The sequence below is a fragment of the Oncorhynchus nerka genome, linkage group LG4, assembly GCF_034236695.1.
Source record: "Oncorhynchus nerka isolate Pitt River linkage group LG4, Oner_Uvic_2.0, whole genome shotgun sequence".
NCBI lineage: Eukaryota > Metazoa > Chordata > Actinopteri > Salmoniformes > Salmonidae > Oncorhynchus > Oncorhynchus nerka.
In genome coordinates this window covers 434,958-457,293 of record NC_088399.1, presented here as the reverse complement: position 1 = coordinate 457,293, position 22,336 = coordinate 434,958, and the positions used below count along the sequence as shown (strand labels likewise).

General features: G+C 44.5%; 1 protein-coding gene across 1 annotated transcript in view; it reads left to right on the top strand.

Annotated features, from left to right (window-relative positions):
• Nucleotides 1–22,336, top strand: part of LOC135571358 (low-density lipoprotein receptor-related protein 2-like) — a 121,460-nt gene that overhangs the window by 57,547 nt on the left and 41,577 nt on the right. The window contains 12 exon segments of the mRNA XM_065017142.1: nucleotides 1,288–1,494; nucleotides 1,601–1,852; nucleotides 5,533–5,739; nucleotides 5,846–6,112; nucleotides 6,270–6,485; nucleotides 6,572–6,748; nucleotides 6,855–7,121; nucleotides 7,279–7,494; nucleotides 7,669–7,795; nucleotides 7,797–7,896; nucleotides 8,130–8,259; nucleotides 8,368–8,561. Coding sequence (XP_064873214.1) covers nucleotides 1,288–1,494; nucleotides 1,601–1,852; nucleotides 5,533–5,739; nucleotides 5,846–6,112; nucleotides 6,270–6,485; nucleotides 6,572–6,748; nucleotides 6,855–7,121; nucleotides 7,279–7,494; nucleotides 7,669–7,795; nucleotides 7,797–7,896; nucleotides 8,130–8,259; nucleotides 8,368–8,561 — 2,360 coding nt within the window.

Genomic DNA, 22,336 nt, shown 5'->3' with positions numbered 1-22,336 from the left:
CTAATCAAGGACCATATCACCTCCACCCTACCTGACACCCTAGACCTACTCCAATTTGCCTACCGCCCCAATAGGTCCACAGACAATGCAATCACACTGCCCTAACCCATCTGGACAAGAGGAATACCTATGTAAGAATGCTGTTCATCGACTACAGCTCAGCATTTAACATCATAGTACCCCCAACTCGTCATTAAGCTCGAGACCCTGGGTCTCGACCCCGCCCTGTGAAACTGGGTCCTGGAATTCCTGACGGGCCGCCCCCAGGTGGTGAGGGTAGGTAACATCTCCACCCCCCTGATCCTCCACACTGGGGCCCCACAAGAGTGCGTTCTCAGCCCTCTCCTGTTCACGCATGACTGCGTGGCCATGCCCGCCTCCAACTCAATCATCAAGTTTGCAGACGACACTACAGTGGTAGGCTTGATTGCCAACAATGACGAGACGGCCTACAGGGAGGAGGTGAAGGCCCTTGGAGTGTGGTCAGGAAAATAACCTCACACTCGACGTCAACAAAACAAAGGAGATGATCGTGGACTTCAGGAAACAGCAGACGGAGGAGCCCCTATCCACATCGACGGGACAGTCGTGGAGAAGGTGGGAAGTTAAGCTCCTTGGCGTACACATCACGGACAACTGAAATGGTCCACCCACACAGACAGCATGGTGAAGGCGCAGCAGCCCTAACCTCAGGCGGCTGAAGAAATTTGGCTCGTCACCAAACACACTCACAAACTTTTACAGATGCACAATCGAGAACATCCTGTCGGGCTGTTGCCTGGTACGGCAACTGCTCCGCCCACAACCGTAAGGCTCTCCAGAGGGTAGTGAGCTCTGCACAACGCATCACTGGGGCAAACTACCTGCCCTCCAGGACAACTACACCACCCGATGTCACTGGAAGGCCAAAAAGATCATCAAGGACAACAACCACCCGAGCCACTTCCTGTTCAACCAACATTCTTATTCATTCCTTTACACTTGTGTGTATAAGGTAGTTGTTGAAATTGTTAGATTACTTGTATATTACTGCAGGGTCGGAACTAGAAGCACAAGCATTTCGCTACAATCGCAAAAACATCTGCTAACCATGTGTATCTGACAAATACTAATTGATTTGACAGTTGGAAAATGTTTACTAGCTAGTATATTAGCAGTTGAGACATGTTACCTACAGTCTAACCCTTTGTGCTGAATTGTTTTGGGGAAACTAACGCATCATTAGACTTGTTCTGGGTAGAGTGTAAAAGGCCTGTCCGTTATCTTGGTAATACTCTCTCCCTACAGAATCTCCAGTTCCACTTACTACAGCTTATTTGGCTCCAACTACAACCGTTCCAGATATTCTTCCTGCTCAGCCAGTCTGTACCAGTCCATCAGTGAGGTGTCGGGGCTCTACTTTGTGCATCTCCCAAACTCAGCTGTGTGACACATTGAGAGACTGCCCTGATGGTTTTGATGAGGAGTCCTGCATTACTAAATGTCCAAACCGAGGTAGATATATTAATGCGTTCTGAAATTTGATACTGCTTTGCCACCCAGAAAACCCCTTTAACCCTCTTAACCTTTCTTCATGGTCCCTCTTATGTGTGTCTCCCAGGTGAGTTCCGGTGTAAGGACAGGAGGAAATGTATTAAGAGGAGTCTGGTTTGTGATGGACGCGCTCATTGCCATGATGGCTCAGATGAGATTGGCTGTCCAACGATCGCTGCTCCAACATCCCAAACTGCAGCCCTGAAGTGCCGTATGGGTTCTACACTGTGCAAGGATGGGAGAGAGTGTGTCCTGCACAGCCATGTTTGTGATGGAGAGGTGGACTGTAAGGATGGATCAGATGAACAGGACTGTGGAGGTGAGTCTGATTTCTGACTGGTCAGTCGGGACGTTTTCTAAATCGACTAAGTGTCTGACCGTGTTTGTAAAATGGCATGACGTCCCAAAAATGGGGAACCGGACAGAACTGCCACTTGCAGTACACGGTCAACAATGTGACAAAGGTTATCGAATGTTTTTGTAGGGCTGTCAGAGTTAATCAGTTAACGTAAGTTAATCTTTTTGAAATTTTAGTGCGCATTTTCTTTAACGCGAATAAGCGCATTGTCTGAAAGCGTGTAACATTAGGTCAAAAGACATCTCAAATCTACAATGCCATGTAATGCATATTAACATTGCAGTTAAAGAAAGTGTGCGTTGTCAATTTACCTAATTTTGCTAACCGTTTCCTTAGACAAAGTCAAGACATCAATATTCTTGTAATGTTTTTTGTATGAATCTTAAATGATGGCTCACTGAATAGGCAGGGGGGGTTTATCAAAATAATTTAGGCACAGCACGCTTTTGGACTCATTCAGCAGTTTTTACTGATTAAGTACAATACCATTCGAAATGAATGTTGAAAGTTTAAATGATATTCCTAAAACGTTAGTAAAAAATGATGCCATGGCTGCCTCCTGTTGACTACACATATAGATAAATATCCTAACTAATATGCAGAAAAGGTTATTAATAGTACATGTTACAATTTACACTGTACATCTGCAACAATCATATACATTTTCAAACGAGTACCTTATAAACTGCACACGCACCAAAAACCCTCATTCAAGGGTTTTTCTTTTTACCATTTTCTACATTGTAGAATAATTGTGAAGACATCAAAACTATGAATTAGCACATATGGAGTCATGTAGTAACCAAAGTGTTAAAATCAAAATATATTTTATACATTTGAAATTCTTCAAAAAAGCCACCCTTTGCCTTGACAGCTTTGCACACTCTTGGCATTCTCTCAACCAGCTTCATGAGGTAGTCACTTGGAATGCGTTTTCAATTAGCAGGTGTGCCGCCTTAAAGTATTTGTGAAATGTGTTTGAGCCAATCCGTTGTGACAATGTAAGGAGGGGTATACAGAAGAGAGCCCTATTTGGTAATTGACCAAGTCCATATGTCAAGAACAGCTCAAATAGCAATGAGAAATGACTGTCCATTTAAGACATGAAGGTCAGTCAATTGGAAAATGTCAATAACTTTTGAAGTTCAAGTGCAGTCGCAAAAACCAAGCACCATAATGTAACTGGCTCTAATGAGGACCGCCACAGGAATGGACGACCCAGAGTTACCCCTGATGCAAAGGATAAGTTCATTAGATTTACCAGCCTCAGAAATTGCAGCCCAAATAAATGCTTCACATAGTTCTAGTAAGACGCATCTCAACATCAACTGGTCAGAGGAGACTGCGAATCCAGCCACCATGGTCGAATTGCTGCAAAGAAAGCACTACTAAAGGACACCAATAAGAAAGACTTGCTTGAGCCAAGAAACACAAGCAATGGACATTAGACCGGTGGAAATCTGTCCTTTTGGTCCGAGTCCAAATTGGAGATTTTTGGTTCCAACCGCTATGTCTTTGCGAGAACGGATCTCCGCATGTGTTTTTTCCACCATAAAGCATGAAGGAGGTGGTGTTACGGTGTGGGGCTGCTTTGCTGGTGACACGGTCACAGCATTCTGCAGCGATACGCCATACCATCTGGTTTGGGCTTAGTGGGACTGTCATTTTGTTTTAACAGGACAATGACCCAACACAACTCCAGGCTGTTTAAGGGCTATTTTAACAATACGGAGAGTGATTGAGTACTGCATCAGATGACCTGGCTTCCACAATCCCCCGACCTCAACCAAATTGAGATGGTTTGGGATGAGTTGGACCGCAGAGTGAAGGGAAAGCAGCCAACAAGTGCTCACCATATGTGGGAACTCAAGACTTGGAAAAGCATTCCAGGTGAAGCTGGTTGAGCGAATGCCAAGTGTGCAAAGCTGTCAAAGCAAAGGATGGCTATTTGAAAGATATATTTAGATTTTAACACTATTCTGAAACCGTGGATTGATGGCAGCATTTGCAAAACTGAAAGCACAAACCACTGCTTTTAATCAGGGCAAGGTGACCGGAAACATGACCGACTACACAGTGTAGCTATTCCCTCCAAGGCAATCAAACAAGCTAAGCGTCAGTATAGAGACAAAGTAGTCGCAATTCAATGCCAGACTGCATCCCCAGCCGCGTCCTCAGAGCATGCGCAGACCGGCTGGCTGGTGTGTTTACGGACATATTCAATCAATCCTTATCCCAGTCTGCTGTTCCCACATGCTTCAAGAGGGCCACCATTGTTTCTCTTCCCAAGAAAGCTAAGGTCACTGAGCTAAATGACTATCCGCTTCGTAACACTCACTTCCGTGCTTTGCGAGACTAATCAAGGACCATATCACCTCCACCCTACCTGACACCCTAGACCTACTCCAATTTGCCTACCGCCCCAATAGGTCCACAGACAATGCAATCACACTGCCCTAACCCATCTGGACAAGAGGAATACCTATGTAAGAATGCTGTTCATCGACTACAGCTCAGCATTTAACATCATAGTACCCCCAACTCGTCATTAAGCTCGAGACCCTGGGTCTCGACCCCGCCCTGTGAAACTGGGTCCTGGAATTCCTGACGGGCCGCCCCCAGGTGGTGAGGGTAGGTAACATCTCCACCCCCCTGATCCTCCACACTGGGTCCCCACAAGAGTGCGTTCTCAGCCCTCTCCTGTTCACGCATGACTGCGTGGCCATGCCCGCCTCCAACTCAATCATCAAGTTTGCAGACGACACTACAGTGGTAGGCTTGATTGCCAACAATGACGAGACGGCCTACAGGGAGGAGGTGAAGGCCCTTGGAGTGTGGTCAGGAAAATAACCTCACACTCGACGTCAACAAAACAAAGGAGATGATCGTGGACTTCAGGAAACAGCAGACGGAGGAGCCCCTATCCACATCGACGGGACAGTCGTGGAGAAGGTGGGAAGTTAAGTTCCTTGGCGTACACATCACGGACAACTGAAATGGTCCACCCACACAGACAGCATGGTGAAGGCGCAGCAGCCCTAACCTCAGGCGGCTGAAGAAATTTGGCTCGTCACCAAACACACTCACAAACTTTTACAGATGCACAATCGAGAACATCCTGTCGGGCTGTTGCCTGGTACGGCAACTGCTCCGCCCACAACCGTAAGGCTCTCCAGAGGGTAGTGAGCTCTGCACAACGCATCACTGGGGCAAACTACCTGCCCTCCAGGACAACTACACCACCCGATGTCACTGGAAGGCCAAAAAGATCATCAAGGACAACAACCACCCGAGCCACTTCCTGTTCAACCAACATTCTTATTCATTCCTTTACACTTGTGTGTATAAGGTAGTTGTGAAATTGTTAGATTACTTGTATATTACTGCAGGGTCGGAACTAGAAGCACAAGCATTTCGCTACAATCGCAAAAACATCTGCTAACCATGTGTATCTGACAAATACTAATTGATTTGACAGTTGGAAAATGTTTACTAGCTAGTATATTAGCAGTTGAGACATGTTACCTACAGTCTAACCCTTTGTGCTGAATTGTTTTGGGGAAACTAACGCATCATTAGACTTGTTCTGGGTAGAGTGTAAAAGGCCTGTCCGTTATCTTGGTAATACTCTCTCCCTACAGAATCTCCAGTTCCACTTACTACAGCTTATTTGGCTCCAACTACAACCGTTCCAGATATTCTTCCTGCTCAGCCAGTCTGTACCAGTCCATCAGTGAGGTGTCGGGGCTCTACTTTGTGCATCTCCCAAACTCAGCTGTGTGACACATTGAGAGACTGCCCTGATGGTTTTGATGAGGAGTCCTGCATTACTAAATGTCCAAACCGAGGTAGATATATTAATGCGTTCTGAAATTTGATACTGCTTTGCCACCCAGAAAACCCCTTTAACCCTCTTAACCTTTCTTCATGGTCCCTCTTATGTGTGTCTCCCAGGTGAGTTCCGGTGTAAGGACAGGAGGAAATGTATTAAGAGGAGTCTGGTTTGTGATGGACGCGCTCATTGCCATGATGGCTCAGATGAGATTGGCTGTCCAACGATCGCTGCTCCAACATCCCAAACTGCAGCCCTGAAGTGCCGTATGGGTTCTACACTGTGCAAGGATGGGAGAGAGTGTGTCCTGCACAGCCATGTTTGTGATGGAGAGGTGGACTGTAAGGATGGATCAGATGAACAGGACTGTGAGCTCCTCTGCAAAGCAGGTCAGAATCTCACCTCTTGATCTGGTGTAATGTGTTTAATCACAAGTGGCCAGTTTCAGCACAAATCCATCCATTCATATCAATGTCCTTAGGTCAGTTCCAGTGTACTCATTGGTTGTTAGCTCAGGTCCAGTGTGCTCATTGGTTCCTACCTCAGGTCAGTTCCAGTGTGCTCATGGGAAGAAGTGTATCGACCAGCAGCAGATGTGTGATGGAAAGGCACAGTGCCAGGACCGTTCTGATGAAATGGACTGCTTCAAGGCCACCAAGAGCTGCAGTCATCGCTGTGACAACAATAGCCGCTGTATCCCAGAAACCTTCCTCTGTGATGGAGAGAGAGACTGTGCGGACGGCTCTGATGAGGAAGGCTGTGGTGAGACACTGTTGACTCACTTGGACAGTTGGTACAGAAGGATGAGGAGTCTCTTTAAATGAATCTAATGTAACCTCTCTTCCTAGATTTTGACAAGGTACTTCCTCCTGTCCTGCCAACTCTGGCTCAGACCTGTACCAGTCCATCAGTGATGTGTCGGGGCTCAACTTTGTGCATCTCACAAACTCAGCTGTGTGACACATTGAGAGACTGCCCTGATGGTTTTGATGAAGAGTCCTGCATTACTAAATGTCCAAACAGAGGTAGATATATTAATGCGTTCTGAAATTTGATGCTGCTTTGCCACCCAGAAAACCCCTTTAACCCTCTTAACCTTTCTTCATGGTCCCTCTTATGTGTGTCTCCCAGGTGAGTTCCGGTGTAAGGACAGGAGGAAATGTATTAAGAGGAGTCTGGTTTGTGATGGACGCGCTCATTGCCATGATGGCTCAGATGAGATTGGCTGTCCAACGATCGCTGCTCCAACATCCCAAACTGCGGCCCTGAAGTGCCGTATGGGTTCTACACTGTGCAAGGATGGGAGAGAGTGTGTCCTGCACAGCCATGTTTGTGATGGAGAGGTGGACTGTAAGGATGGATCAGATGAACAGGACTGTGAGCTCCTCTGCAAAGCAGGTCAGAATCTCACCTCTTGATCTGGTGTAATGTGTTTAATCACAAGTGGCCAGTTTCAGCACAAATCCATCCATTCATATCAATGTCCTTAGTTCAGTTCCAGTGTACTCATTGGTTGTTAGCTCAGGTCCAGTGTGCTCATTGGTTCCTACCTCAGGTCAGTTCCAGTGTGCTCATGGGAAGAAGTGTATCGACCAGCAGCAGATGTGTGATGGAAAGGCACAGTGCCAGGACCGTTCTGATGAAATGGACTGCTTCAAGGCCACCAAGAGCTGCAGTCATCGCTGTGACAACAATAGCCGCTGTATCCCAGAAACCTTCCTCTGTGATGGAGAGAGAGACTGTTCGGACGGCTCTGATGAGGAAGACTGTGGTATGAGCCTGATCTCTAAAAAACGTTTTCATTGTAATGGGTGTTTAGAACCCATTTCCACTGTGATGTGGTTCCATGTTTAGAACCCATTTCCACCTTGTTCTGAACCTGTTTCTACTTAGTTTTTTGCAATCATTGCTCTCCTCTGCTTCTGCCATCTCGCTCTCCTCCCAGTGGCAAAGCTTTGTGGCCAGCAGCAGTATCATTGCAGTAATGGTCAGTGTGTGTCTGAGGCTCTCCGTTGTGACGGCCATGCTGACTGCGGAGACCATTCTGACGAGGTGGGCTGTGCCAAACCCCCACTGTCCCCCGGAGCGCCGCTGCCCAAACAGCCATGAATGTCTTGTGGAGGAATGGCTGTGTGATGGGGAACAGGACTGCCAGGACGGTTCAGACGAGATGGTGAGGAACCCGACTAATATTAACCTTCACTTTAAAATAATTGTGCAAAACATTTATATACTTGCTCACTGCCAGATTAATTCATGGATACCACTTTTATGGCTCCATGACCAGTATTAAGGAAGTCCAAGGTTGTTTTGGAAACCAATACAAACTAGCTTGCTAGGTTAATTTCCATAATCTCGCACAATCAATTTACCTTAACCCATCTCTAAATTCTGGGTAAACTTCAGAACTGTAAGGTGTCTCCAGTGACGTGTGGGGAGTTCCAGTGGAGCTGTGTCTCTAAGACCCAGTGTATCCCTGCAACCTGGAGGTGTGATGGACAGAAGGACTGTGAGGACTACAGTGACGAGGCCGGATGTGAGCTTACACAAAGGGTTATGGTTACATTTGTAGTTGGCCAGGTGAAGTGCTCCAACCAGCTGTGGTAGTGGAGTCTGTGTGGACCAGTCTGTTGTTTTACTGTAGGTGACCAGTTGAAGTGCTCCAACCAGCTTTACCAGTGTGGTAGTGGAGAGTGTGTGGACCATTCCCTGCTGTGTGACCACATCATCAACTGTCCTGATGGATCTGATGAGGGGCACGGTTGTTCCACCAATAACTGCTCCAGCCCTGGGACCCCCCAATGTGACCAGCACTGTGTCAGCACCCCTTATGGACCGGTTAGTACCCCAACCCAGGGTTTTCAAAACCCGGTCCTGCGTAATATTACATTTAACAACACTTTTCACAACACATTGTGTACCCTCAGGACACCACTCTACTACCACATCTACAAAACAAAATCCATGTTACGTGTGGGTAGAGTACGTGTTAGTACGTGTTAGTACGTGTTAGTACGTGTTAGTACGTGTATGCTTGTGACCCTTAAAGTCCCGGCTGTTCCATAAGTTTCATTTTATCTGTTTATAATCTGATTCTACTGCTTGCATCAGTTAACTGATGTGGAATAGAGTTCCATGTAGTCATGGCTTTATGTAGTACTGCGCGCCTCCCATAGTCTGTTCTGGACTTGGGGACTGTGAAGAGACCTCTGGTGGCATACCTGGTGCCGATTGTAATTTGACAGGCAAACACACACGACTGGGCAGTAGTCCAGGTGAGACAAAACTAGGGCCTGTAGTACCTGCCTTGTTGATAGTTAAGGCCGAGCAGTGCTTTTTTATGGACATACTTCTCCCCATCTTAGCTACTTTTTTATCAAAATGTTTGAAAATGACAGTTTACAATAGTTTGACTCAAAGCAGTTTAGTCACCTTAACTTGCTTTTAGTTTGAAGTATTTAGGACTAACTTATTTCTTGCCACCCATTCTGAAACTAACTGCAGCTCTTTAAGGATTGCAGAGATTTCACTCGCTGTAGTAGCTGACGTGTATGGTGTGGAGTCCTTCGCATACACACTGGCTTTACGCAGAGGCTGAAGAAATGTGGCATGCCACCTAAACTTTCACAGATGCACAATTGAGAGTATCGTGTTGGGCTGTATCGCCACCTGATATGGCAACTGCATCGCCCACAACCACAAGGATCTCCAGAGGGTGGTGCGGTCTGCACAGTGCATCACCGGGGGCAAACTACCTGCCCTCCAGGACAACTACAGTACACAATGTCACTGGAAGGCCAAAAATATCAAGGACAACAACCACCTGAGCCGCTGCTTATTCACCCCGTTAACATCCAGAAGGCAAGATGGCATCGCAGTGCAGACGTGTTTTGTTTTCCTCTCGTTTACTTTTTGTCTTTTTTGTCTTTTTTGTATATATTCCAATTTGTTTTTCAAACTCATTTTCCATTTTAAAATTAAATATACATTCCGGTAACCGCCTCACTCAATGTGACACCGATCCGCAATTTCTTTAGACCCTATAGCCAAAACTTTCATCAGAAGGTTGCCAGCTAATTAGTTAAGTTACTAGCCATTTAGTCATTGTTAGCCGCTGCTAGCGGCCTTTACCCTCTGCTCAGGCACCAGCTGTTTTTTTAGCCTGGATAATACCTGCCAGCCTCGGACTGTTTTTCTCCACTACAACGCCAGATTTCTGCCATAAACCTTGGACCATTGATCATCACAGCTAGCTGCCACTGAGTGACCCAGCCCTGAAGTTAGCCCTGAGCCAGACTCATCTCCCGGCTAGCAAACAATATTACCACAACTACAATACCTCTTTCGCCATCTGGCCATGTCCCTTCGTACCACCACGACTGGTCCGCAGATGTAATTTCATCAGCTGTGCCTTCAACCGGCCTTTGCCGGACGACGGAGCAGATGCTTCTATATTTACCCCGGACCGCTAACTTTAAACGCTCTGCCCATTCATCGCCATTGAACCTGTTGTTGTTGTTGACCTAGCTGATTAGCTGTTGTCTTACCCGTTGTTGACTTAGTTAGCTCTCCCAATCAACACCTGTGATTGCACCAGTATAACACCAGTATAACCAGCATGTCCAGAGATGCAACTGCTCTTATCACTCATTGCCTGGGTTTACCTCCACTGTACCCGCACCCCACCATACCCCTGTCTGCACATTTTGGCCTGAATCTATTCTACCATGCCCAGAAATCTGCTCCTTTTATTCTGTCCCCAATCTACTAGACAACCAGTTTTGCTAGCCTTTAGCCGTACCCTCATCCTACTCCTCTGTTCCTCGGGTGATGTGGAGGCTAATCCAGAGCCCTGCGTGTCGAATATACATTGGTTTCATGCATGTTACATCAGAAGCCTCCTCTCTAACTTTGTTTTACTTACTGCTTTTGCACACTCCGCCAACCCTGTCCTTGCCGTGTCTGAATCCTGGATTCAGGAAGGCCACCAAAAATTCAGAATTCCATACCAAACTACAACATTTTCTGTCAAGATTGCAAATCCTCCCCTTTGTCAGTTCTATCTACTGCAGAGATAGCTTGCAACGTTCTGTCATCCTTTCCAGGTCGATGCTCAGACAGTTTACACCTCTAATTGAAAAAATGAATCTCTCCAGAAATAAGTCTATCTTGCCGCCTGTTCTAGACCCCTCAGCTCCCAGCTGTGCCCTGGACACCATATGTGAATTGATTGCCCCCATCTGTCTTCAGAGTTCATTCGTTCTGACCTTAACTGGGATATGCTTAACACCCCAGTAGTCCTACAATCTAAGCTAGTTGCCCTCAATCTCACACACATTATCAAGGAAACCACCAGGTAGAACCCTAAATCAGAAAACATGGGCACCCTCATAGATATTATCCTGACCAACTTGCCCTCCAAATACACCTATGCAGTTTTCATGAGGATGTCAGCGGTCATTGCCTGCCAAACTAAAATGTTTTGACACTAAAGTCCATGGAGAACAAGAGCACCTCCCAGCTGCCCACTGCACTGAGGCTAGGTGGCACGGTCACCACCGATAAATCCATGATAATCAATTTCAATAAGCATTTCTCTACGGCTGGCCATGCTTTCCTCCTGGCTACCACAACCGATCTACAACTCCTATTATCAGTCTGTTCAACCTCTCTTTTTCTCCGAGATCCCTAAAGATTGGAAAGCTGCTGCGTCATCCCCCTCTTCAAAGGGTGAGACACTCTAGACCCAAACTGTTAGACCAATCATCCTGCCCTGCCTTTCTAAAGTCTTTGAAAGCCAAGTTAATAAACAGATCACTGACCGTTTGGAATCCCTCTATCTTCTCCGCTGTGCAATCCGGTTTCTGAGCTGGTCACGGGTGCACCTCAGCCATGCTGAAGGTCCTAAACGAAATCATAACCACCATTGATAAAAGACCGTACTGTGCAGCTGTATTCATCGACCTGGCCAAGGCATTCAACTGTCAAAATATTCTTATCGGCAGACTCAATAGCCTTGGTTTCTCAAATGACTGCCGCGCCTGGTTCACCAACTACTTCGCAGATAGTTCAGACCTCTGGCAGTCTATGGGGGTACCACAGGGTTCAATTCTCGGGCCGACTCTTCTGTATATATCAATGATGTTGCTCTTGCTGTGGGTGATTCCCTGTTCCACCTCTACGCAGACTACACCATTCTGTATAAATCTGGCCCTTCTTTGGACACTGTAAACTAACCTCCAAACAAGCTTCAATGCCATACAACACTCTTTCTGTGGCCTCCAACTGCTCTAACATGCTAGCAACACCAAATGCATGCTTTTAAACCGTTTGATGCCTGCACCTGCCCGTCTGACTAGCATCACTACTCTGGACGGTTCAGACTTACACTGAAGACTTACATTTCCCTCACTAAACATCAGCTAACTGATTGCTGCAGCTGTACATAGTCCATCCAATCTACCTACCTCATCCCCATATTGTTTTTATTTACTTTGCTCCTCTTTTGCACACCAGTATCACTACTTGCACACCATCTGCTCATCTATCACTCCAGTGTTAATCTGCTAAATTGTAATTACTTTGCTACTATGGCCTATTTATTGCCTTACCACCTCATGCCATTTGCACACACTGTATATAGACAATTTTTCTTGTTTATTACATTTCATTCCACCCTGTTTGTCACAGTGCTTTGCTTTATCTTTGACAGGTCGCAGTTGTAAATGAGAACTTGTTCTCAACTAGCTTACCTAGTTAAATAAATGTGAAATAAATCAAAGAAAGGTCAGTGTAGGTGCATCAAAGCTGGGATCGAGACTGAAAAACAGCTTCCATCTCAAGACTGTTAAACAGCCATTACTAGCACAGAAAGGCTACTGCCTACATACATGCTCAAAATAATTGGCCACTTTATTAAATGGATCACTAGTCACTTTAATAATGTTTACATATCTTGCATTACTCTTCTCATATGTATATATTGTATTTTATACCATCTACTGCATCTTGCCTATGCCGCTCTGCATCGCTCATCCATAGTTTTATATTTACGTATTCTTATTCCACACATTTACTTTGTGTGTTAGGTATTACTGCATTGTCGGAACTAGAAGCACAAGCATTTTGCTACAGTTGCCTTCCTTTAAAGAACACCCTCTGATGGACAGCTAACTTTTTATCCACATTATAGCAGGGGTTGTAAAGCATAAAACAAGTTTATCCAGCAGCGGACTCTGATCGATAATGTCAAAAGCTGCACAGAAGTCTTACAAAGTAGCAGCCACAATCTTTTATTATACATTTCTCTCAGCCAAGCAGTCATTTTTGTAAGTGGCATGTATGTTGTATGCCTTTCCCTACAAGCATGCTGAAAGTATGTATATTTCTTTACTGTAAAATAGCATAGGAAACTTTTGATTGACTAGATACAAAGGTTTGTTAACGGGCTTTCTGAGCCAGTAAAGGGGGCTTTACTATTTTGGGGTAGCGGAATTACTTTTGCTTCCCTCTAGGAATGAGGGCACACTATCTTGTAGGCTTAGATTGAAGATATGGCAAATAGGAGTGGCAATATCATCCACAGTTATCCTCAGTTTCCATCCAAATTGTATTGGTCACATCATACACTTTCACATATTTAGCAGGTGTTGCGGGTGTAGAGAAATGCTTGTGTTCCTAGCTCCAGCACTGCAGTAATATCTAACAATTCACAACTATACACAGATCCGAAAGAAAAATAATGGAATTAAGACCTATATGAATACTAGAATGAGCAACGTTGGAGTCCGGAGTGTAAATATGGGTGGTTAGAAGGGGCTGTATGTGGATATACAAAATATTTTATCTGTAGAATAGTGTGTGTATACAGCAATAGTTGAACAGGATGGCATTGATTTTAAAATACAGTATATACATATGAAATGAGTACAACAGTATGTGAACATTAAAGTGATCAGTGTTCCATTACCAGGGATTCCATGTCTATGTACAAGAATCCTCTGGGGTTGAGTAAGTGGGTGGTGACAATGACTAAGTTCAGGGCAGGGTACTGGTTGGAGGCCGGCTAGTGATGGCTATTTAAGCGTAATGGCTTTGATGTTTTTCAGTCTCTTGGGCCCAGCTTTGATGAACCTGTACTGACATCACCTTCTGGATGATTGCGGGGTGAACAGGCCGTGGCTCGGGTGGTTGTCCTTGATATTCTTTTCTGGCCTTCCTGTGATGTCGGGTGCTGTAGGTGTCCTGGAGGGCAGGTAGTTAGCCCACGGTGATGCGTTGGGCAGACCGCACCACCCTCTGGAGAGCCCTGCTGTTGTGGGTGGTATAGTTGCAGTACCAGGCGGTGATAAAGCCCGACAGGATGCTCTCGATTGCGTAGCTGTAAAAGTTTGTTTTGGGTGACAAGCCAAATTTCTTCATTCTCTTGAGGTTGAAGAGGAGCTGTTGCATCTTCACCACACTGTGGACCATTTCAGTTTGTCAGTGATGTGTACACTGAGGAACTTTAGCCTTTCACCTTCTCCACTGCCGCCCGTTGATGTGGATGGGGGAGTGCTATATCTGAAGTCCACCATCGTCTCCTTGACGTTGAGGTTCTTTTCCTGGCACCACTTCACCAGGACCTTCACCTCCTCCCTGTAGGCTGTCGTCTTTGTTGGTAATCAGGCCTACTACTGTTGTCTGCAAACTTGATGATTGTGTTGAAGGTGTGAGTGGCCATGCAGTCATGGCTGAGCAGATTACAGGAGAGGGCTGAGCAGAGTACAGGAGGGGTCCCCTGTGTTGAGGATCAGCGTTGTCCTACCTTCACCACCTGGGGGTGGTCCGTGCAAGTCCAGGACCCAGTTGCACAGGGCGGGGTTCAGACTCAGCTTAATGAGCTTAGAGGATAAGCTGAACCCCACCCTGGACTTGCTGACGGACCAATATCCTATGATGTTGAAGGCTGAGCTGTCGTCAATGAACAGCATTTTTACATACAATATCAGCTTAAAAGTCAATTGTGTTGTGACAAGATAGGGTTGATATACAGAAGATAGCCCGATTTGGTAAAATATCAAGTCCATATTATGGCAAGAACAGCTCAAATAAGCAAAGAGAAACAGTCCATTACTTTAAGACATGAAGGTCAGTCAATCTGGGAAATGTCAAGTATTTAGCACAATGATGAAACTGGCTCTCATGAGGACCACCACAGGAAAGGAAGACCCAGAGTTACCTATGCTGCAGAGGATAAGTTCATTAGTTACCAGCCTCGGATATTGCAGCCCAAATAAATGCTTGAGTTCAATTTAACAGACCTAGCTCAACATCAACTGTTCAGAGGACACTGCATTAATCAGGCCTTCATGTACAAATTGCTGCAAAGAAACCACTAAACGACACCAATAAGAATGAGATTTGATTGTGCCAAGCAACACGAGCAATGGACATTAGTGGTGGAATTTTGTCCTTTGGTCGGAGTCCAAATTTGAGATTTTTGGTTCCAACCGCTGTGTCTGAGACAGTAGTTGAACAGATTTTCTCCACGTGTAGAGAATTTCGCTACACTCGCATTAACGTGTGTGTATGACAAATAAATAAAATTTGATTTGTTTTTTCCCCACCCTGAAGCATAGAGGTGTGATGTGGGGGTGCTTTGCAGCTGACAATTATTTAGAAAGGGCTATTTTACCAAGGAGAGTGATGGTGTGCTGCATCAGATGACCCGGCCTCCACACTCACCCAACCTCAACCCAATTGAGATGGTTTGGGATGAGATGGACCTCAGAGTGAAGGAAAAGCCGCAAATAAGTGCTCAGCATATGTGGGAACTCCAAGACTGTTGGAAAATCATTCTTCATGAAGCTGGTTGAGAGAATGCGAAGAGTGCAAAGCTGTCAAGGTGACTACTTTGAAGAATCTAATGTAAAATGCTTGGGGGGTTACAACCGTTTTGATAGATTCACTATTCTACAATGTAGAAAAAAGTAAAGAAGAAATACCCTTGAATGAGTAGGTGTCAACTTTTGACTGGTACTGGAAGTATTCCTCTTGTCCAAATTGGATATGGCCATTTGCAGTGATGGCGATTGCATAATCTTTTAGGACAGTATGCAAATTGAAGTGTGTCTAGGGTGTCGTGTATGGTGGAGGTGAGTGCTACGGGATGATAGTCATTTAGTTACCTTTGTTTTCTTGGGTACAGGAACAATGGTGGACATATTGAATTAAATGTGGACAGCAGACTGGGATAAGGAGAGATTTAATATGTCTGTAAACACTCCAGCCAGTTGGTCTCTGAGGATGCGGCTAGGGATGTCTGGGCTGCCAGCCATGCGAGGGTTAACACGCTTTAATGTCTTACTCACGTCGGCCACAGAGAATGAGCGCCAACAGTCCTCGAGGCCTGCGTCAGTGGTGCCATGTTATCCTCAGAGGGTGAAGGAGTTTAACTTGTCCTGGAGCAAGACGTCGGTGTCCGACGTGGCTAGTTTTCCCTTTGTAATCCGTGATTGTCTGGGGTCCCTGCTACATATGTCTGAGCTGTTCAATAGGGACGTCTCTGTACTGATGTTTTGCCTGTGGTTGCCTTACGTAGGGCATAACTAAACTGTTTGTATTCTGCCATATTCCCAGTGTCATAACTTTACTTTTTATCTGATCAACTAACTGTTTAATTGTTACTGAATTGAATTAATCATGCAACAATTAACTCATTAGTATTTGGGGCACCACGAGCTGTTTAAAGTTACCATCTCCCGATATACACTCTAAATGTCTTTACTATCACATCCATAAGTGGTCAACCTTTAAAATCATAACCTCGTATCATATCATCATTCTGAAAAGTCGTAACCTCCTGCATCTGCAAAAGCCTTATGATTCACTGCTACACAAATTGGTTTATTTAATAGCTAACTAAATGGTTACACCGGATATACATACACACTTAATACATTAGAAATAGGTCCCTAGCAGACTGACAACGATATGGTGGCTTCTTAAATCAAATCAAATTTATTTGTCACATACACATGGTTAGCAGATGTTAATGCGAGTGTAGCGAAATGCTTGTGCTTCTAGTTCCGACAATGCATTAATAACCAAGTAATCTAGCTAACAATTCCAAAACTACTACCTTATAGTGTAAGGGGATAAAGAATATGTACATAAAGATGTATGAGTGTGATGGTACAGAGCGGCATGGGTAAGATACAGTAGATGGTATCGAGTACAGTATATACATATGAGATGAGTATGTAAACAAAGTGGCATAGTTAAAGTGGCTAGTGATACATGTATTACATAAAGATGCAGTAGATGATATAGAGTACAGTATATACGTATACATATGAGATGAATAATGTAGGGTATGTAAACATTATATTAGGTAGCATTGTTTAACCTCTTCAGTCGACCCTCTACTTTTTTGAACATTCTGTTAAAAATCGCGCAACATTTCAGCGCCCTGCTACTCATGCCAGGAATATAGTATATGCATTTGCTTAGTCTGTGTGGATAGAAAACACTCAGACGTTTAAAAAACTGGTTAAATCACTGCTGTGGCTTTACCAGAACGGCATTTACATCGAAAAGCACAGGAAAAACTGATCACTGAAAATGGGGAAAATATATCCATGCGCTACTTGATCCCATTGATAAAGGTGAACCACAATTAATTGCCTGAGGTTGCAGTACCTACAGCTTCCACAGGGTGTCTAGAGTCTTGTCATTTCCCTTCAAGTTTTTTCTTGGTCAAACACATACAGGACACCGTATCTAATCCGGTCTGGGACCGGATATTTTCGTTGAGTTTCTAGCCGGACATTTTTCCAGACGGACAGCTAATGATCTTTACATCGCCTCCTGATGAATTTTATCGCTTATTAACGTTTACTAATACCTAAAGTTGCATTACAAACGTATTTCGAAGTATTTTGTGAAAGTTTATCGTCGACTTTTTGAATTTAAAAAAATGACGTTACGTTTTGAAACTATGTTTTTTTCGTTTATCACACAGTCTACATATAACGATATCTAGGATTTATATGGACCGATTTAATCGAAATAAAGACCCAAATAGTGTTTATGGGACATCTAGGAGTGCCAACAAAGAAGATGGTGAAAGGTAACGAATGTTTTCTATTTTATTGTGCGGTTTGTGTAACGCCGAAATGCTAATTATTTTGTTTACGTCCCCTGTGGGTCTTTTGGGGTGTTGCATGCTATCAGATAATAGCTTCTCATGCTTTCGCCGAAAAGCATTTTAAAAATCTGACTTGTTGCCTGGATTCACAACGAGTGTAGCTTTAATTCGATACCCTGCATGTGTATTTTAATGAACTTTTGAGTTTTAACTAATACTATTAGCATTTAGCGTAGCGCATTTGCATTTCCAGAGCTCTAGTTGGGACGCAAGCGTCCCGAGTAGAAGCAACAGGTTAAAGTGGCTAGTGATATATTTTACATTAGAAAAGACATGGAGGGCAAGAGGCAGAGACATAATACTTTATTACTGTGAGTAGTTTCTAAATGTACCAATGTACTTTGCACATGAACCACCGTCTGTTTGGAGTAAAATCATGAATGTATTTGGTTCTTAGTGTATTTCTCCTACAGGGCCTTGGAAAGGGGTTGGTTGGGCCTTTCCACGGGACACTTGTAATGCTCTGATTGTCCAAAAGGGGTCCCCATCCGTCTGTTCTTCCATTCACTCTGGAAAATGAGTCGTTGAAGATGAGCTAGCCAGCCGTGTCAATGGTTCCTAGTGGGGTGTTGAGTAGTAGAATGGTCCCACTTAAATGAACTTTTCTGGATACTTAGGGCAGCTAATCAGCTGTACCAGTGATTTGTCCGGGAGGTGAGCTTCTCGCCTCTACCTCATTGAGATTTCAGAGTTCAAACCGCTTTAGACGTGAGCTGCAGCTCGACGCCTTTCTGGTCTAGGTTAACCTCTTGATTCTAGCCATCCCGCATCTGGGATCGTACATACAGCCTCAAGCTCATTACCATAACGCAACGTTAACTGTTCATGAAAATCGCAAATGAAATTAAATAAATATGCTAGCTCTCAAGCTTAGCCTTTTGTTAACACTCATCTCAGATTTTCAAAATATGCTTTTCAACCATAGCAAAACAAGCATTTGTGTAACAGTATTGATAGCTAGCATAGCATTTAGCGTTAGCATTGAGCGTGCAACATTTTCACAAAAATAAGAAAAGCATTCAAATAAAATCATTTACCTTTGAAGAACTTCGGATGTTTTCAATGAGGAGACTCAGTTAGATAGCAAATGTTCAGTTTGTCCAAAAAGATTCTTTGTGTAGGAGAAATCGCTCCGTTTTGTACATCACGTTGGGCTACCAAAAAAAAACGAAAATTCAGTCATCAAATCGCCGAACCTTTTTCCAAATTAACTCCATAATATCGACTGAAACATGGTAAACGTTGTTTAGAATCAATCCTCAAGGTGTTTTTCACATATCTCTTCGATGATATATCGTTCGTGGAAGTCTCCTCTCTCCCCTGAGTCACATTAGGCTCTAACTAGAAAATCAAACGGCTCTGGGAATCAAGTAATGCCAGCCAACATTAGTTAACAGTCACTTTATCTTGAAATGAAACCACTTTGTCGGAATTAGAAAACGTGTATCCGACTGTAGCTAGCTATCTTACCTGTATACATGCATCATGGACGAGTCACCCTGTCAGGAATGCAATACCACGGTTGGCCTTAGTTTGAAGATATAATCTGAAGACTGGTGTTTTCTACGTCTCCTTAGCTATCATACTCTAATTCCACTGATTTCAAAACGTGATCCGCCAAAAAATGGAGAGCAACACTTCCGCAGAGTACGACCCTGCCTCACACAGGAAGCGGCGCAGGTCCTAATCCAGGCACTTGTCATCTCCCGTCTGGATTACTGCAACTCGCTGTTGGCTGGGCTCCCTGCCTGTGCCATTAAACCCCTACAACTCATCCAGAACGCCGCAGCCCGTCTGGTGTTCAACCTTCCCAAGTTCTCTCACGTCACCCCGCTCCTCCGCTCTCTCCACTGGCTTCCAGTTGAAGCTCGCATCCGCTACAAGACCATGGTGCTTGCCTACGGAGCTGTGAGGGGAACGGCACCTCACTACCTCCAGGCTCTGATCAGGCCCTACACCCAAACAAGGGCACTGCGTTCATCCACCTCTGGCCTGCTCGCCTCCCTACCACTGAGGAAGTACAGTTCCCGCTCAGCCCAGTCAAAACTGTTCGCTGCTCTGGCCCCCCAATGGTGGAACAAACTCCCTCACGACGCCAGGACAGCGGAGTCAATCACCACCTTCCGGAGACACCTGAAACCCCACCTCTTTAAGGAATACCTAGGATAGGATAAAGTAATCCTTCTCCCCTCCCCCCCTTAAAAGACCTAGATGCACTATTGTAAAGTGGCTGTTCCACTGGATGTCTTAAGGTGAAAGCACCAATTTGTAAGTCGCTCTGGATAAGAGCGTCTGCTAAATGACTTAAATGTAAATGTAATGTAATGTTATGCAGCTCCACTACTTTAAAAAAAGCTGCATTAGACAGGATTATCAAGTCTGACGAGCTCAAATAAACAGTCTTCAATATGGCAGACAAATCTGAATGCCTCTCTTGGCATGTCCAGCCCACTCATCTCAGCCAATCATGGCTAATGGGAAGGTTGCTAGCGTTTTGTGGCTTAACCAACAAGGTTCCTAATTTAACCATTTTAATCGTAAGAAAGTTCATGTTCGAATGCAATTACTTCCCAAAGAGATTTCTCTCCTGTGAAGTCGTGACTTGCGACACGCCTAGTTTCCTGAATCGGGTCACAAATGACATTCTTTAGATCGCCTCTGACCATTCCCCACATTGTATGTTAAAAATATTTTGACAGTATTCGCAAAAAGTGTTAGTTTCGTGGGCGAATGTCTGTAACAAAGGCATATTCCTGTGTGAATTTGGAGAGGAAGATGGCTGAAAGTTCTTGTACTTGATTTACATCAGGGTGTTAGCTGTCACCCCCCCCCCCCACCACCACCACCAGTTCCCCTCTCCCCCCTCTGCGACTGAAAGGGGGTCTGGCTGAAGTTATTTATTGCCAAGCTGATCTGACCCATTTGGATCCTTCCAGGACAGTCATGACTCCAGTCACCTTGCAGTGGTTAAATGCGGTGGTTGGCACATTCAGTTTTGTTCAACTGCTGCCATCTATCCACAGTTTATGGACTAGGTAGGTTTTAATAGTGAGTGGGAACATACCCTATACACTTCCTGATGAACTCGGTCAGTATAAATATCAAGGTTATTCTGAGGCAACCCGGAACATATCCCAGTCCGCTATATCAAAACAATCTTGAAGATTGGATTCCGATTGGTCAGACCAGGGTTGAATTGACCTGCAAGACCACTTGTACTTCCTGTTTGAGTTTCTGCCTATAGGAAGGGAAAGTTGGAATGGAGTTTTGATCTGACTTTCCCGAAAGGAAGGGCGGGGGAGGGCCTTGCAGGCATCCCAGAAGGGAGAGTAATAGTGGCCGAGAGTTTTTGAAGAGCGAGTACTACAGGCAATGTGTTAGAACTTTGGTAGCATTTTCCTCAGACCTGCTTTTTTAGACTAGCTAGCTACTAGAATTACGGCCTCAGGATATGTGGTTTCCAGTTTGCACGAAGTCCAGTGTAGTTATTTGAGGGCCATCGTATCTGCTCGAAGGGGAATATATACACTGTGACTATAACCGAAGAGAATTCTCTTGATGGTATACGGTCGGCATTTGATTCTAGGTCGGGTGAATTAATGTACCTGGACTCTCACCATAAGTAGTATCATGAAACACACATCAGTCTCATCTTCCCGGAGAATTCTTTATTCCTGTCTGTGCGATGTATCGAACTTTTTGTTGTGTCAAATGCAGTATCTGGTTGCTCCTAATTACACACCACAGACCAGCAAATATTCTTTACGTCATAGGAATCAATACAAATGTTTTTGTATGCCCTCTTATACACACTATTAGGCCCAGCCTTTGGAACTTAAGCTTTCCTAGATATCGCTACCATATTGTGATCACTACATCCAATGGATTTGGATACTGCTTTAATGCATTACAGCAGATATCTAAAGCATAATTGAAGATGTGATCAATACATGTTTTCATTCCTGTGCTGTATATCTCCCCTGGTAGGTTTACTGAACCTGAACCAGTTTGCAGGCACTAGTGTGAAGCTTTTTCTTGATTGGGCAGCTTAATGAAAGCCAGTCAATATTTAGGTCACCCAGAAAATACACCTGTGATAACATATCAAGCATTTTACATGTTATCCAGATACTGGCTGATAACACTTGGTCTATAGCAGCTTCCCACCAGAATGGTCTTTAGGTGATGGAGGTTAAACAGTTTAACATGAGATCCTCTCAACTTTATAGGAATGTGGTTCTGAATATAGACTGCAACACTGCCCCGTTGGCATTTGTTATAACCATGGATTGCTGCTGTATCATCAACGGTATTATCTTAGTGAGTTTCAGATCAGAATATGAATGTCATCTGTTACTAGCAAGTTATCCATTTCATGAACCTTGTTTCAAAGCCCACATGTACATATGTAGCCTATTTATGA